At 31.5% G+C, this 18,856-nt stretch overlaps 2 protein-coding genes across 2 annotated transcripts in view; both read left to right on the top strand.

Moving 5' to 3' along the window:
- LOC145327484 (facilitated trehalose transporter Tret1-like) overlaps nt 1–4,188 on the top strand; it is a 75,059-nt gene extending 70,871 nt beyond the window's left edge. Inside the window, exons 8-11 of the mRNA XM_080171030.1 lie at nt 2,424–2,478; nt 2,804–2,877; nt 3,675–3,757; nt 4,108–4,188. Of these exons, the coding sequence (XP_080027156.1) occupies nt 2,424–2,478; nt 2,804–2,877; nt 3,675–3,757; nt 4,108–4,188 (293 nt within the window). The remainder of the gene's footprint in view (nt 1–2,423; nt 2,479–2,803; nt 2,878–3,674; nt 3,758–4,107) is intronic.
- A 63-nt stretch (nt 4,189–4,251) lies between these two features.
- On the top strand, nt 4,252–15,762 carry LOC145327482 (facilitated trehalose transporter Tret1-like). The gene is made up of 13 exons (XM_080171029.1): nt 4,252–4,265; nt 4,478–4,540; nt 4,973–5,038; nt 5,343–5,396; nt 7,438–7,517; nt 7,746–7,796; nt 8,161–8,251; nt 9,014–9,082; nt 11,182–11,299; nt 13,540–13,635; nt 13,954–14,016; nt 14,593–14,659; nt 15,185–15,762. Exons 1-13 carry the CDS (start codon nt 4,252–4,254, stop codon nt 15,238–15,240), a joined length of 888 nt encoding a protein of 295 aa, XP_080027155.1. The 3' UTR covers nt 15,241–15,762.
- The last annotated feature ends 3,094 nt before the right edge of the window (nt 15,763–18,856 follow it).

Here is an 18,856-nt window from a genome sequence, read left to right as displayed (position 1 = left end):
CAAAACAATGTATAGATTAGATGAGCATGTACCATAGGAATCTTCTCTAAAAAAAATCAGCTGTCTATCTTCAATAGGAGCCGAGAAAATTACGTTTCCCCCATAGCGTTACGGACTGACTGACGGACGGACAGACAAAGTGATTTAAAAAGTAGCGAGCAAAGTGAATTATAGAGTAGCTTCGCTACTAACAATATATTTGAAGAGAAAAAAATTGCTAAATAGATTGTTAATAAGAATGAACGTTTTGTTATTATTATAATTAGAATAATTTGTAATTAGAAAATTGAAAAGTCATAGAGAGATGCCTGGACGCCGAAAAGTGTTTAATTTGACGATTGCAAAAATAATTATTATGAATAATATATTTAGTTAGAATTTTTTTTGTTACAAAAACATCAAATTATATTTGTATTTTGATTTACATTTCATGTTCTTTGTTTTATCCTTTAATTATTTTTATTTAAAGCAATCAAACATGATTTTAAGTTTATGTCTGTCTTAAAACCCAAACAAAATAATCAAACCAAAAAGCACTGAAAATTATTTTAGTGTTTGAACGTAAAACGAGTAGGAAAAACAGAATGATTAAAGCTAAACGTTGTAAAACAAAAATGATTTTGTCAAAAATAGCACAGCTTCTAAAAACAATAAAAGAACATTACTTTGTAATACATTCAGTAAATATATGTATTATTTAAGTGGTTTTGAGTAATTAATTATGATTATAATTATTATTACACTAGTCCCCAACGTTTTATAAAAAATGTTTTCTTATTCGTTGGCTTAACAACTTTGGGGGCATTAATTTGATTTGATTGTTCAATTCAATTAATATGAGTGTCCAGAAGTTTAAACAACTAATTGTAATCTACAGAAAAATGCACACCATTTTATCGACCTTTGGATCCCTGGTCTCTGCAAGTGCGTAGACCCTGCAATATAAAGTAATTTATGATTGAGACATACTAGTTAAAGAGTAGCTGCACTACCGAAGCATGTTGAAACGGAATAATTTGACACAGAGAGCGTGCGGTGTGCTTTTTCAAATATTCGCATGTCTACCTTTTTAAATGTTGATATGATAATTACATTCAAAACAAGGAGTAAAACATACATTAGTAGCATAGCTTTTAAATTAGCGGCGTGCTCAGGGTTTAATTGGGATGTGATTAAACCACCCAGTTTTGGTAGGTGTAATAGGGTGATTTAGACCCCAGGGAGGGTAAAAAATGGGGGGGGGGGTGGCTACTACTTTGTACATCCCCATTCTTCACGCTTCTGTTTTAGGTTTTACTTTTTCTGATTTCATATTACTATATTACATTGTTTACCATTTTTATATTGAATTTTTAAAAAATATCTTTATTCTTGTTGCCCATGTCAATACCCACCTATAGACTACCCTACAGACAATACTTATAGAATAGATTAACTAACAAAAAACATTTTCGCATGTCTAGAGTTTCTTTTTGCGTGAATTATTGTGAATTTTTAGGATTCTTGCGTATTTTTAAGAAAATTAAACAAATTACTATTTCGGTCCAGGCGTAATTTTAAAGCACTTTTTCATCTACATATTTAAAATCTTTTTATTTTAATGGTCAAATTATCCGTCTGTCAGTAACTTTTGTCCAGAAGCGTAGTTACTCTAAAACTATGGTATGTCAGTGCATCATACGGCTGACAATCCAACGTTGTTCAACATTTAACATTTAAGATGTTTGTTGGTGGATTTCAATCATTCTAAACATTTATGAGCCCCATGAGCCCCATTTAGTGATTTATTGACTAAACATGCTAAACATTTCACTGTAAAATATACAGCAATGCAGGGGACTGTAATCTACACTGATACCCAAAGTTTTCTAGAGATAAGCTAACCCAAAAAAATTGGGTACTTTTACTAAATCTTGGTTTGTTAGTTTGTTAGCTGACAGTGTCCATACTTTCCAACCAATAATTTTAATATATAAAAGAGTTACTTTGTTCATCATTAAAAGGACTGTACTTCTTTTATCGTCCATTGTCTTATCCCTTAAGATTCCTAAAAATAAATATGTTACATCCTTTTTTCACAGGTTTTGTTAGCTTGTTATTGTTGTGCTACTTACATATATTTTTTTCTTATATTACAATCTAAGAGTGTGCTATGAAGCTTATAATCCATTATTTTTTAATGAATTAAGTTTGAAACAATCAGGGATTGCTGTCCGCCAATCGCCTATTGATTGATACAAAACAAGCCCATATGACCGAACCCTATTAGTTTAGAGCCATAGCCAATAGAATCGACCGCCAATTGATTAATCTAATTTGGAAATAATAAAAGTTGCACTTTCCTTTTCATATATGGGCCGAATTTAATTGTTGGGCAGGTTTCCTATCCCTTATCCCTGGAAACAATATATTGAACTGTACAGAAGTATCAAGTATTGAGATGAGAGGAACATGTTCAGTCCTAGAAAGTGTTTTAAGGTAAGGCGTTTTCCCTAATAGTCCCTTGTTGAGCATAGTAACTACCCCTCTTATTATTTGTAATAAAATGAAAACATAGGAGGTTTTTATTACTTTATACCAGATTGGGTAAGGTTATATTGGTTACTAATTAGCCCCGCATGTTTAGGGTTCCCAATGTGTAGGCTTTTAATTTAAAAAATCATAAACGTAATTTATAAAAAATAATGAACATAGGACAGTTTGGTTTTGTTAACTTTTTAAACATTTTTTTTCTTCTAAAAGCAGAATTATGACCTTTAAAGTATTAATTAAAGGTAATATAAATTTATCTCCCAATATTTAGATGTGTTGGATGTGTATTAGTGTACACACTTGGTTTATTCTACAGATGGCAAAGTATTGCAAATGTTTCTATAGGTAAGCACATTTGTTCAAATCAGGGTTCAATATACATTAAAACAAGGATGACAACATCCAAAAGTAGCAAAGCTCAAAAATTATTAAACGACACCTGGAAAAAATGATCTAAAGAGAATATGATGTATAATATTGACTTAATTAATCCCTAAAAATTTCAGCCGTTTTCAGAAAAGATAACGAGAAAATTACAAAAACGTAAGAAAATAGGAATCGATCTAGCACCCCAATTAACAGACAGATGAACAAAATAATATATAGATTAGATGAGTATATGTTACAGAAATCTGCACTAAAACTTTCAGCTGTCTATCTTTTATAGGAGCTGAAAAAATCACGTTTCCCCTAATTCATTAATTACGAACAGACGGACAGACATTTAAATTAAAGAGTAGCTTCGCTACTAAAAAAAACAATAAGCAAAGGATAGTTAGTTTATTCTTAGTGTTCTCTTTAACATATTATCTTGGCGAATCAACACACCAATCCATCGGACAATGAAATGGACATCCATGCGCATACACTAATCATAGCTTAACTGCACTTTAACTGATGTCAGTCATAAATAAATTATGACTGGAATTGTCTACAATACGATACTACACATGATTTTTCAGTATTGCTTTGAACCGGTTTCCATCCAGCGGATATTAATCGGTTTCGAAGCTATACGGGAAAATAATTTCTTGTTGTTTACATGTTTTCATGTTTTTACACTAAAGAACAGTATTTTTTTTCATTTCAAAAAATGGCATCAGTTTTCATAATAACTAATCCTATTATTTTACATTTTTCAGTGATCCCAATATTTGCATTTTTATGCAGCTTTTTGTCACCAGAATCCCCCTACTATCTTGTCAGCAAACAGAAATATGTCCAGGTATGTAAACAAATGTCTTGGCACCTGAACAGGCTCATTCTTAGTTTATTTATTAAAGAGTAGCTGTGATTTTTTTTTATTAAATCAAAATTTAAAACCTTTAATTGGGACTGTTTTTGTCTCCTATGCTGAACTACCTCGGATAGCCCAAATCGTATGAGGCTACCCTGTACCCATTATAACCTAACTTAACCTGAAATACAGTAATAATCCCTCCCTCTAATTAACCGAGTGAGGGGGTTTTCAGTATTCAACAGGGCTTACTGCATGGTTAGGGATAAAGTTACTGAAAAACACCCCTTTAATAATATCACGAAACCTCTTAAGGGTAATATTTATGTATTTATCAGGCTGAGGACAGTCTGACAAGATTGTACGGACCTGAATATGAAAGCTGGAGAGAAGTTGGCCTTCTCAGGAAAGTTAGATAGACATTATTCTTGTTTATTTGTGGATGTTTTCTTTTTGAATATAGGTCCAATCTATAATAATTAATGACGTGTCGCAGGTATAAATTGGCAAAGAATAATATTCAGTTTAGAGACATTCAGAGATAACTTTAGCGGAACACGTATCACATCTGTTTTTTATTGGGGAGAGGATAGGTTCAAATCTTGGCCATAACAGACATTAAAACGACATGGTTGGTCGTCTGAAATAGTTTGAAAGTTATTGCCAAGGGACTGCATATATATGATCTATCAACTTTTGAAACTACAGGGAAAGTCTGACCAAGGTTCAAAGCAAGAGAACAAGAAAACTTGAATACATTCAGAATATCAGGAATTCAATCATTTTATTTCCAATTTGTCTACAAGTTTTTGTCTGTTTGTTTGTATGTCTGTCTGTCTGCCTATCATTCTCTCTGTCAGTATGACTGTCTTTATGTATGTATGTCTATTTGTCTGTATGTCTGTTTGAGTGTATGTCTGTGTGTTTGTCAAACCGTTTGTATGTCTGGCCGTATGTCTATATGCTTGTCTGTCTGTCTGTAAGACTATAACTGCTCTTTTTTTTTGCATATTTAATTGCCTCTCTTTCTTTTAGATTGTTTGTTTTGAATTTTGTGTGTCTGTATAAATTTCTATCTCTGTCAGTTTTTCTTTTGATTTTATATTTACCAAATGTAAATTGTTAAAAGTTTCTTACTTTTTTCTTCTGCTTAATTTTTTTAAACTTTACTTAATGTAAATGAATGAATATTTGTTTTTCTAGAAATCATCCAGAAATTTACAAACCATTTTTAATTGTCCTTGTTCTCAGTGTTGTTCAACAGTTTAGGTATAGTCAGTTTTTGGATCAATTGAAAAAAAAACGAAGTAGTGGGTTTCGTCGTATTTTCACAGTAGTTTTTTTCCTTATTTCTAAACCCGGGGGGGGGGCTTTAGCCCTGTAGAAAGCTCTAACGCTGCGGAGCAATCAATAACATTTACCTATCCTAAAATAATCTACCAAAAGCTACTGTGAAAATACGACGAAAAAAGGGTGCAAACTATTTACTGATTTTGAATGTATTTATTTTTAAAATGATGTAACTCTTGCAAACAAAATAATTTTTGCTCATAAAAAAACTTTTTTATTCTAGTGGTATGTCTGTGATCAGAGCGTATGTTGTGAAAATTTTCGACCAAATATTCAGGCACTTTCCTTTATTTAACACAAAAAAACTTGTATAACTCTTTTTGCAACACATTTGAGTTTACCACATAAAAAAAAACAAGTAACATATTTACAATTGCTAAAAAGTTTTTTTTAAATACAACGATAAAAAGATAAAAGCAATAAAAAAAGATTGTTATACCCTATCATTACGGAAGTCATACTAAAGATAATATTTATGTTACCTTCCGAGTGCTACTAGGTTGCTAGCTAACTTAGAAATGCTTTGGCCATAATACAGTCGCAAATTTTGGACTTTAAGGCATGCTTGAAGCATTAAGTTACTAATAATCTATACTGGCTTAAACTTAATGGTATCAAACACAATATTCCAGTCCTGCTACTATAATCATAATTTAAAACCACCTAAACCTTAATTCCTGTATGTAAAAAAGGAGAAAGGTGGCAAAAAAATAAACAAATGTTGCTGTCATTACAGTTTGCTATTGTCTGTCCGGACAAAATAATATTTTTTGCTAAGATAGGGCTATTACTTAGCATAAGAGTTCTTGAAAAAAATATTAGTACACACAAACACAAAAAAGGTTATAGTTTCTTAAAATCAGGAATTTAAAGGGATAGGACAATGGAAGATAAATTAATGTAGATCCCCAATGATGATACACACAATTACCCCTTATATAGATTACAATTTGTGGTCGAAACGTTTAGACAATCCATGGGGCAAAATTCAATTATTTTTATGGCGGATTTTAAAAATGCTAAAAACGTAGTTACAAAATTATGGTAAAATAATATAGGGGCAAGCCCACACCATGGACCCTATACTGACTTTCAATTAGGTCAAAAGGGCAAAATGCAATTTGCTTGCAAACGAAAAAGGTCCCCAAGACTAGGACCAAGTATTTGTCTGAGTTACATATCTATACTTATTACTTTTATTGTAACAAAACCCACCAACAATTTTTTAATTGTCCTTGTTTTAAGGTTTATTGATTATTTGACTCCTTCACAGAGAAAAAAAAATCTTTTGTAACAACATAAGCCAGTTGACATATTAGATTTTAACAAGTTTGCAAATAGCAAAAAAAAATTTAAGCATAGATGTTCTTGTAAAGATAAAGGTATATACATCATTAGTAAAATTCTAAAGTAAATAAATCACTCTGAAACTTTTTTTTGTTAGAAACACTGAATTTTTGTAAATGTTAAAATTTTTATTAAGAAGAATTTAGTTACATGGTATATACATAGTCTCTTTAAATTATACATTTCAGGTAAATAAACTTTAATTCAGTATTTGAAGTAGCTTATAGTGGCAATAGCCTATAAAAAATGACGCCATACTTGCTTACTATTGGTCAATTAAAATCTATACTGGCCTTCTATTGGTAATTTAGCCTGTGCATTGGCCTATCATTGGTCATTAGTATTATATGACGTCATTTCAGGTTATCTGAAATGTCATTTTCATTGTTTTTAAACTGATTTTCAAAATGCTTAAAACTTTGTAACAAAACCCACCAAAAAATTTACACTTTTTATTTGTCCTTGTTTTACTGATTATTTGACTCCTTCACTGAAAAAAAAACTATTTTGTAACAACATAAGCCAGTTGACATATTAGATTTTAACAAGTTTGCAAATAGCAAAAAAAATTAAGCATAGATGTTCTTGTAAAGATAAAGGTATATACAACATTAGTAAAATTTGTTTAAATTTTCATTAAGAAGAATTTAGTTATATGGTAATAGTCTCTTGAAATTATACATTTCAGGTAAATAAACTTTAATTCAGTATTTGAAGTAGCTTATAGTGGCAATAGCCTATAAAAAATGACGTCATACTGGCTTACCATTGGTCAATTAAAATCTATACTGGACTTCTATTGGTAATTTAGTCTAATAGTGTATTGGCCTATCATTGGTCATATGCCCGTATAATGTGATTTTTTGTAGGCACTATAAGGTGCTTCTTATATTTTCACATAGCTTATAATTTCACAGAATTCAGGATAAAATCTTTTAAAATATTAAAATAAAGGAAAATTGTGTTTATAGTATGGAAGATATGAATACAAAGATTGAACTTGATTATAATTTCTACAATTATACTTCTAATTCAAATAATAGCTGCAAGGAAATTTTATTAAATCATTGAAATCATAATTGTAAAACTGGCAAAGATAAAGAGTTAAGATTCACAAATAAAAATGTATGTAGAAAGATGTCAGACAGATAATCCAAGGTTTATAGTAGCTGCGATACACAAAAAAATTGTGTTTTTAGACTTAACCCAAGCATTTGATAGCGTCCCAATATGAATAACTATAAGAGTTTTTTGATGATTTAATGATTTTCAAACTAGGGTGAGATTCACAAAACGTCGCAGCTTGCTTATATTTCTGCAATTATAATTGGTAAGTCGTTTTGAATCTATTTGTATTAAAATTGCAATAGCAATAATGCATATAATAACTTTCTTGTTTTAATCGGACGAATTTTACAAAACAGTGCTTTTATACGAAATATTTAATTTCATTATTTATACCTTTTGTTTAACTAGCGGCTACGCCCCCTAGAAGTCTCAAGGGGCACTTAAGGTGGAAGGGGATAACTTGGAGGGGGGGGGGGCTATTTTTACTGGAATTGTGGAGATACCCTCCCCCAAAACCTTCCCTGCTTAGATTTGCTTCACTGTAATGGAAACCATATCGGTTCAGTGGTTAGCGAGATGTAATAGTTAAGGACTTAAATATCAGTTGTTAATTAAATCAATTTCAGGTGTATTTAGGCTAGTTGCATCTCTAGCTCTTGCAAATCTTCTGCTAAGATTCAAAAGAAGAATTATGTACCTCATCTCATTATTTCTCAGGAATCATACATCAGTCAAATTTTAAAAAAGGACAATAAATAAGATTGAAGGCGTTTTGAGGGAAAGGGTAATTTAACCATCCAATTTCTCTAGGGAGAGTGAAGGTACGATTAGCGATCCTGCTATCTTTATATAAGGATTATTTGATTCCAGTTTTTGATTAGACTCAATAAATATGCTTAGTAATCTTTTGTTGTAAAATGAAAACTTTAAAAACATTTTATAAATGTACAAAAATACACAAATAAAATGTTACAATTAGATAACATGATATTTTGTTTATAATTTTTCTATTCAAAATAATAATATTTTCATTTTATTAATAGTCTTAATTGACTATTTAAAAAGATCTAACATTTTACTGAGTCATTGAAAAAGGACAAACATTTTTAGTAGCAAAGTGATGTTCAGTGATTTATTGACAAAAATGTTGTTATTAATATCTTGGTGCTGTCCCTCAGGGTGCCTCGAAAGTACAAAAACACTCCCATACCTTAAATTTTGCATAAATTGAAAAAAGAAGGAGCAAAAAGGTTGTTTTTATTGATGTCTTACTTCTGCGGGGGGGGGGGGGGCATAACTTTGTGAGGCTATCTTGTACGCTCCTAACCTAAGGTTAAAAAAGTAAACTCTTTTATTTAAAATACGGGGAGGGTGTGTAGTTTCCTAGCTGTGCTTCCCTAGGCAATTTAAGGGAAAACCGCCGCGCAGATATCGGAAAAATTAAAAACAGAATTTGAATGATGTTGATAAAAATTTTAGTATTGCGTGTTTGTTGACATTTTCTCTGTTTTCATATTTATCCTCGGGATCTGTTACTTTAACATACAGGTAAACATAACTTTAGATAGCTAGATGCTTGTAGCTTTCATCTAATGTGCCCATCAAGCACTAAAAACCCCCATCTCCATCCTTATTTTTGAAATTTCCCCTAGCCCAGTACCCAATATAATAATAAAAACAAACCCTCTCTCCTTTTTTCAATTTATTTCGAGGGGGGGGGGGATTCTATGTTTGACTACGCACTTTGATTATATAATTCCCTGCAGTAAGAGATGTAAGGAAACACCTGCCAATTTATGTGGGTCGGCTACTCAAAAAATCAGAAGGCTCCTAACGGCTTTGTTTTAACTTGCATTGGTGATTTAACATAAGTGTATAGACCTACTCCATAACTACATTGGGACCTTACGTGTAAATTTTTTGTTTTTGTAGAATTAATACTCTTCTAGCCGTCAAATATGATAAAATTTGAAGGTTAACAGTCTTAAAGGTGTCTGTTTTCAAGCGTCAATTTTGGGGATAATCTTTCTTAAATATTTCTCAAAGCTGATAATTAATTAGTATCTTTTTAGGCTTTTTGATATAAAAGTTTAGCGTATTTTTGGCGTTGCTTCAAAAGATCTAATTTACAAAAAATCTTATCGCCTACAAAAGGTCTAATGTTACAAAAGTAAACCTTATGTAGCATTGGACCTTTTGTAAATTAGACCTGATGTAATTACATCTTTTGTAGCAACGCCTTTTTTTTATCTCCTAAATGGCTCAAAACCTGCCCTGAACCAATAACTAGATTTCCTATTTTAGCCTGCATTTTTGTACAGCTTGGGGTACAGCCTAGTTATAGAGTAGCTCCTATACCAACAAGAACATATTATTATTAAGGTGGTGTAGCCTGGTTGCAGCCTGTTTCCTAGTATTTTCTGTACAGCTTGGGGTACAGACATACACCCTAGTTATAGAGTAGCTTCTATACTAACAAGAACATATTATTATTAAGGTGGTGTAGCCTGGTTGCAGCCTGTTTCCTAGTATTTTCTGTACAGCTTGGGGTACAGACATACAGCCTAGTTCTAGAGTAGCTCCTATACTAACAAGAACATATTATTATTAAGGTGGTGTAGCCTGGTTGCAGCCTGTTTCCTAGTATTTTCTGTACAGCTTAGGGTACATACATACACCCTAGTTATAGAGTAGCTCCTATACTAACAAGAACATATAATTGTTAAGGTGGTGTAGCCTGGTTGCAGCCTGTTTCCTAGTATTTTCTGTACAGCTTGGGGTACATACATACACCCTAGTTATAGAGTAGCTCCTATACTAACAAGAACATATTATTATTAAGGTGGTGTAGCCTGGTTGCAGCCTGTTTCCTAGTATTTTCTGTACAGCTTGGGGTACAGACATACACCCTAGTTATAGAGTAGCTTCTATACTAACAAGAACATATTATTATTAAGGTGGTGTAGCCTGGTTGCAGCCTGTTTCCTAGTATTTTCTGTACAGCTTAGGGTACAGACATACACCCTAGTTATAGAGTAGCTCCTATACTAACAAGAACATATTATTGTTAAGGTGGTGTAGCCTGGTTGCAGCCTGTTTCCTAGTATTTTCTGTACAGCTTAAGGTACAGATATACACCCTAGTTATAGAGTAGCTTCTATACTAACAAGAACATATTATTGTTAAGGTGGTGTAGCCTGGTTGCAGCCTGTTTCCTAGTATTTTCTGTACAGCTTGGGGTACAGACATACAGCCTAGTTCTAGAGTAGCTCCTATACTAAAAAGAACATATTATTGTTAAGGTGGTGTAGCCTGGTTGCAGCCTGTTTCCTAGTATTTTCTGTACAGCTTAGGGTACAGATATACACCCTAGTTATAGAGTAGCTTCTATACTAACAAGAACATATAATTGTTAAGGTGGTGTAGCCTGGTTGCAGCCTGTTTCCTAGTATTTTCTGTACAGCTTAAGGTACAGATATACACCCTAGTTATAGAGTAGCTTCTATACTAACAAGAACATATTATTGTTAAGGTGGTGTAGCCTGGTTGCAGCCTGTTTCCTAGTATTTTCTGTACAGCTTGGGGTACAGACATACAGCCTAGTTCTAGAGTAGCTCCTATACTAACAAGAACATATTATTGTTAAGGTGGTGTAGCCTGGTTGCAGCCTGTTTCCTAGTATTTTCTGTACAGCTTGGAGTACAGACCCTTCCCCTCCTTCTCTCTGGAGAATTGTTCCCCTCAGATATCAGAGCTACATGCAAGGTTTGAATTCATTTTAGCAGAATTAGTAAGGCTTTTTTGTTTGCCCGTTAAGATCTTGCTAACCACTGAACCTATAGAGTTTCCCATTATTGGGAATTTTGCACAGGGTTCAGAGTGAGTTTAGGCTTTTTATTTTCAAATTGTAGTCTTTGGCTTTATTAAGGCAATTTTTATTTATAAAAAGTATGTCAACATGAAAATGTAAAGATGCACTTTCAAGAATTGAGAACAAGTAATTACTTTCAAATATTTTCATAACTTCCAGGGTTACAAGGATTAAACAATCACGGATAAATTAATCTAAACATTTTCCCGAGACACACTAGTAAATAATAATCTATATAGTCCATTCATTAAAGTAAAACAATAGAGGGGACACGATCTATATGACTCATCCTACTGGGTTGGGACCCTATGCCGACTTTCAATTGGTTCTTTGAATACCAGCCAATAGCATTTAAAATATAAACACAGCTGAGTCGTTACAAAAGAACAAAAAGCAATTTGCTAGCAGACAAAAAAAGGTTCCTTCCACTTGAGCCAGGTTATTGTCTGGATTATTCACTTATACTAATCCCCGTATCCCTGGAATGTTTGCACTTGTATGTATCTTGGTCAAAATAATTTGTTTTCTTTATGTTAAGTTTTTTTTGTATTTAACAATGAAAGGATAAACAAATGGACAAAATATCTATTTCTATTCTTTCAAATATCTTTAAAGTATTATGGGTATAAAATAGGTGAGATGCCTCTGTATAACTAAGAATATGTGATTATAATTTTAACAAAATATCTCAGCTGGTCCTATTCTATATATAAGGTTCTCTAGTTATCAAGAAATCTTTACTTAGTTTCTAGACAGGTTTCAAATATTTTTGAAGACGGTGAGTCAACTTCTCCACTATAAATAATTCTGAAATTCACCGCATCGTATTACAGACAGCTTTCCGCCGATATAAAAATCTAAATAATAATGATAACAAAATATAATACGATATGATACATGCATTTTAAGTATGGGCAGAACAAATTCTAATCCAGCGGATATTAATTGGTTTCGAAGCCATACTGGAAATTTATTTCCTGAACGTTGTTGATAAAACTCCAAATAACACGTAGTATTAGACTTGTAAGAAGTGTAACAGTTCAAAAATCTTAATTCATCTTGCATTCGATCAGTTTTTTTAAAAGAAATATCTATGTTACTATTAAAATAGCCGTCCTTGTTTGTATCAAGGAAAAACGATATTTTTACAAAACTAAAGAAATTTTAAGATAGATAAAATATAAAGCTAAAAGCATCTTTTGTTTTTTATTTATCTACCGTGAAATTTTGTATTATGCAAATTTTGCAGGGATGTAATGGGATAAGACAATGGCCGATAAATTGATGTACATCCCTAATGATGGTACACAAAATAACCCCTTCTCTAGACTAAACTTAGTGATTGAAACGTTTGAACAACCAACTTAATAAACCAACCAATCGAAATTCGCCAAAATCCCCAAAGCTGTTAAGCCAACAAATAAGAAAACGTTATTATAAACTTTGGGGACTAGTGTAATAAACAGCCCATTGTCCCCTCTCTCTGAATTTTTGCAATCTGATTTCCAAAATACATTTAAATGCAGTGCTTTTTTTATAATTGACGTCATTGCGGAAGCAGATAATAGAGTCTAATAAAAAATGACGTCATACAATACAAATGACCAATAATAGGCCATTGTACATTTTACCATTGGTCAATTACAAATACAATGTATACTGTCCTATCATTGGTCATTTGTGTTGCATTAAGCCATTTTTATTGGGCACTATAAGCTGAACATTATTACGTCATGTCCAATGTCTGGGGGGATAATAAGGTCTCTATTTTTTTATTTTTTTTTTTACAGAATTGGTTGATATATATTTTTGCATAAAATTTGTTTAAAGCGACACAAAAAAAGATTTTATGCCTATTAGAAATCTTTAGAGTATTGATAGTTAGATTGTGACAGGGGACGTCAATTTGGGTTGCTAATATAGTTATGTTAATGGTTAATACGTTCTTCCGTGGTCAGGGTTAACCAGCTGGGAGAGACATTTAATCATAGTATACGAGAATCTCTCACAAATAATATCCACGTATTCTACATCAGAGTTGCTACCATATATTTGTAGCTATAAAGTTAGTCCCCTAGATCCAATTTCTAATCGGCATGTTTATTTTACAACGTTTAATGATAATATTTTTTAGGGTTTGACGCGGTGTTGGACGTGTTTGTTGCTGGTGGTGTCACTAAAACTATTCCCCTGGATCGAAACTGGTCTCACTCTTTATGGAACTTTTCTGGTAAGCTTATAAATACTTTTTTTACTAGCCACAGTTTACTTGAAGCGACAGTAAGAGAAAAAAAAATTCTCAGACATAAGGCCAACTGTTTCTAAAATGTCCCAATGAACATATAAATTTAGTGGAAAAACGAAAATCTTAAAATGAGGCCTTTTTGAGAAAATTAGATTTGAAAATTTCAAGTTCAATTTTCATCCCCTAGGAGTTACCGCCTAACCATGACAAGAAAAGCAAAGTTGTTTAAAATTTTAAATAGATAATCTTTGGTTTTCTTGTCATGATTAATTATACCTTCATTTCAAATTTAAATATTTTTAGGTGTTTAGTGGAGTATTGATAATCTTTATCCCAATCACATTTTTCATTCTTCCAGAGACTAAGGTAATCTTTTACTTTAATGGCCTGTATGAAAACAATGCGCGAATACACATTTCTGCATACTTCGTACCTTTTATGAAACTGCCATTTGTGAAGAAAATTTTCAAATAAAACAACCCAACCATTTGACTGTACACATATAAATGTATATAATATTCATTTAATGTTGTTGTTCTTTTCATGTATGTACGCCCAAATCTAAACTTATCTAACTTATCAAGAACAGACAGACAGACAAAAGGCCAAGGTTTGTTAAGTAGATTTGCTTCTTCTCATATTATAAAACAAATCTTTTTCAATTAAGTTATGTTAGTTACTGGGTATACATGATTAATACCTCCCAATAACAACGTAGACAACCAAGACTTTGATTACATGACCTTTGTATGGAAGTTCTAACTGAGCCTAGTAATTGAACCTGTTTTAGGCCAACACATTCCCCCTACTCTAACTATTAATGTTGCGCATCAGTAGTTACAAAAGAGAGTTAACAGAGATTCAAACCTATCGACTATCAAATGATGAGCGGTTGTGTTGGGTTATCAAAAATTGGTTAATTATACATTCAATATAATTTAGGATCTTAGTTTGGAAAGAATACAGCATTACTTCAGAACCAACAGTGTATTAGACACACAATCTCAGGAATGGATAATTTCATACAACTTAAAAACTAATTATTAATATGCCTATTATATAAAGCAATAGGTTTGTGTATGTACCTCGTAAGATCTAGTCAACGGCTGGATCAATTGTTCTGCAATTTTCAGGGAAGTTTGTTATTAGTCTAAAGCAAGTGTTAAGTTCTTTTTTTGAAGGAGAAAGGGGAGAAGACGTCAAAAGAGAGAGATATTGACACATTAAAAAGATTTGCTGTTTTTATGATATATTTTTTTATCGGATCTATCTTTTTACATTAACTAGCGGCTGCGTCCCTAGCAACTAAGCTCTCTCTTCATGAAGTGGTAGGAAAGAATATAAAATTAGTTTAAAATCACCTAAAACTTTAATATAAAAATAAAATAGCGTAAAACTATTCTGGGACCTTAATTACAAAGCTCAATTGGTTTAAAACTTATCGAAATCTTAAGCACAAAACCATACAAGTAACTGCTACCTTTTATCATTTTTTGTTGTTCCTAGTGATGTGAAATATCCATTAATTGTTAGGCTGATTCAAATTCCAGCACACCAACACCAACTCATAATAACGAAGTCATCTACTAATTGTAGCAGGGATCTTAAGGGATAAGACATTGGACTTGATTTTTACCCACAGTTTTGAAACCAAAATTACCGCTTCTATAGATTTTAATTCATTGGTGGAAAAATTTGAACACAGATATTTTGTAAAAGCAAATTATGATAAATAGAAGCCCCAAAAGTTTTTAAGCAAACATTTGAGAGAATTTGTTTATTAAACTTTGGGGACCAGTCCAATGCACTTCCTGATTATATTATGGTCAGAATTTTTTTGTATTTGATATAAATAAAAATAACACATGTATAGTCAATCCAAAATTTCTTTAAAATGTTTAAAATTTTTGAAAAAAGTATGTTATTAAACTTTAAAATTTATAAAAACCTTTTATAAATATGAATACATTGCAGAGTTTTTTTTTCTGTATTGCTTACCCCTTTATCTCTGATCATTCAAAATTTGCAGGCAAAATTTTGCAACATATACATTTTTTAAAGCAAATATTTAAGGCGATTAGTCAATAAATGCGTTTATATGATCAGGAAAAGTATTTTGAGAAATAATATTAGAACAGAAAATAGTTTTATAAATTATTCAAGGAACTATTAAGTGGCATGCACAGCAATTCTTCAAGGGGGTGTAAAAATAGGGGATGAGAAAAGACAAAGGCGGGCCTTCCCAAGTTTAAATTAAGGGGGGGTTTCGATCGACACCCCCTACCCTACTCCATTGGATCTATTTGAGGGTTGACACTTTTTTTTGTCTGTCAATTTAAAAAAAAAATTTATTAAAGTGTTATCACTGTCAAAATATCACTGTCAACATAAGTAGTCATAATGTCATTGAACCATCGACATGTCGATTTTATGTCATCCATGACCACTATTCTATTTATCACATCCATTTAGTCGACATAAACCATTAAAATTTTACAGAATGAGAACTTTTTTTGAATTTTTTTTTCTGTTCTTTGCTATTGTTTGTTTGTCATAAAACTTGTTCCTATCTGTAGATCACGTAATAATATATCTCTTAAAATAAGTTTATACTAACACAGTTTAAAATATATTTCATGTTTGTAATTCTCATTTTCTTTATTATTACATGGATAAGAAAATTGTCCGAAAATTTTGTTAATAGATTAAATCATATAATAGGTGTTTATGTGACATTGTAATATAGACATCTTTCCGCTCATATTAAAATGAAAAATTGTGTATGTTAGCCCCGAGAGGGGCCAAAGGTTAACAAAACTGGTATTAATTTTATGTTTTCATTTTATTATTTGTAGAAAATTGTCCGCAATACAATATCATACATGATTTTACAGTATGGCTGAGAATCGGTACTAATCCAGTGGATATTAATCGGTTTCAATGCCATACTGGAAAAACACTTATCAGACAAATAAGTATACTTATCTATACATAGGTCAACTTATCTTAGTAGATTAATGTATTTGACTTTAGCTTCCACTTTATATTACTCAAACTGCCAATTCAAAAATTTTATACTTGGTTTAAACAGGAACAAGGGACCAGGATTCTGACAAACAATTCTAAGTTCCAAGTGAAAATTTCCCCACTTCCCTTTAGTTGCTTGCAGGACAAAACAAGTTTTACACCAACATGACTTCACTCAATATAAAATTTTAAGCAATTTTAAATGGAATTAATTTGCTGAATCACGGCCCCTTGGTCTAAGTAACTGTACTTTCACCAAATATAAAATTTATATTGTTTGTCTTTATGCTTTTCCTCTTATTCCTGTGTTGTAAATTAGTTTTGAGCCGATGAACTGAATTTTAATTTCTGAATGTGTACACAGTTTCCTCAGCGTTTCCTCATCCTATCTCAATATTTACACTACTAGCTAAAAAGCTTCAAACTTCCAAACTTTCCAATTTTTGAATGTATAAACGATTTATACATTAAAAATTTAAATTTTTAATGGAAGTTTGAAGCTTTTTTAGCTAGTAGTAAATATTGAGATAGGATGAGGAAACACCGAGGAAACTGTGTACACATTCAGAAATTAAAATTTATTTCATCAATGAGCCTATTCTAAGATGACATCATCCTTTCTACTTTATGGATTTTAAATGAATGTGTACTTTTGCGCAGCACAGCCATTCTATGACTAGGGTCTTTGCGTCAGTCTGTAAATACTTCATAGTCGCAATTTTTTTTGCAATTTTGCCTTTTTAAGGATAATATTACATCTTTATTTACATTAAAAGTGTTTTAGGCTTTATATTGTTGCGCTAATAATTGTACAAAAATAGATTTAAAGAAATAACGAGTTTAACATCTATAATTTATATAACCAAATTTATGATGACATGCCAATTCATGGTCCGATTTTGTACAGTATTTAATCTATACAAAATGATTTTTGAGAGTTTAACAAATATTTCAAAAAGTTTGTTTTTAAAATGTACAAAAAGAGATTTACAATACCAAGTACTTTAATTTACATTTTAAAAGCATTTTAGTGATCAATTGCCTTTGTACTTTTAAAACGTGAGTACATTTTCGGACTAATTGGCATCTGTCATCATGTTAGTCTATCCAGTTCTTACTCTGGTTCGTAATGAATGTATTTTATCCACTAAAGTGCCATATTAAACCATAGTTCAAACCATATTTAACCATTTTTCTATGAATAATAAAATTACATAATTTCTAGTGAATCGTCAGAAAAAAGTGAAAAATCATTTAAGGAAAAATTCTACATATTTTTGTACTTAAATGTTTAACTGGTGCTTTCCCACAAGGTGACAGTCGAGCACTGACCCCCCCCCCTGATTTTTGAATAAATTGATACTAATGGGGAGAAATTGTTTCCCTAACTCAGCTGAGAGTGCGGCCTAAACCTGCAGTACAAACAAACAAACTGCTCCATTAATTTGCATTTCGTTTAAAAACAAGAGGGTAGGGGTTAGAACTCAACAAAACTCTTGGAGGGAGAAAACCCCGTTTAATTAAAGATGTAGAAATTAAAACTGTGTATTTAAATATAGATTAAAGGACTATTCTAAGATATATTTTCAAAATTTTTTAATTCTACTGTAATTTTTTTTAAAAAGGAGCAGAATTGATACCTCAAAAAACTGTATTTTTTGTAACTTGGCAAATTGCAACATTCCTAAAACCCCCATCAACCCCTTGAAAAGAATTTTTTTTCTAGATAACAAAATCTTTAAAAAATGTTAAAAAAAGTCTGTCTTACAAGGTCCTTTCTATTATAATTTATGTTAATACGTAAAAAAAAGTATGTTTATTTAAATAAAATGTGATATATTATGGCTTTAATGTACCTGAAAGTTTATTTACTGATAATTAAACACTCTCATATAATATCTTTTTTTTTTTAAGCGAAGCTATATTATAACTATGGTTGCTCCGTCGGTCGTCCTGGTTAGTTTTCGTTAATTTAAACAGGCTAAAATTGTCCTATCGATTTCAAACTTTACATTATGATTCCTATAACAATGAGGTATGATTTAGAAATCGTAGGAACTCTATAATCGTTACCAGAAAGTTCGTTCAAACATTATGATTATTACTGTTTTAAAAGTTATATACTGGCTATACGTCTGTTTTTGTAATAATGAATTCTATTTCAACAAAGTACAATACC

Source organism: Acartia tonsa, chromosome 9, assembly GCF_053477335.1.
Source record: "Acartia tonsa isolate MP-2025a chromosome 9, ASM5347733v1, whole genome shotgun sequence".
In the NCBI taxonomy this organism is placed as follows: Eukaryota; Metazoa; Arthropoda; class Copepoda; order Calanoida; family Acartiidae; genus Acartia; species Acartia tonsa.
Note: the sequence above shows the minus strand (reverse complement) of the source record. Positions and strands in the feature narration are given on the sequence as shown.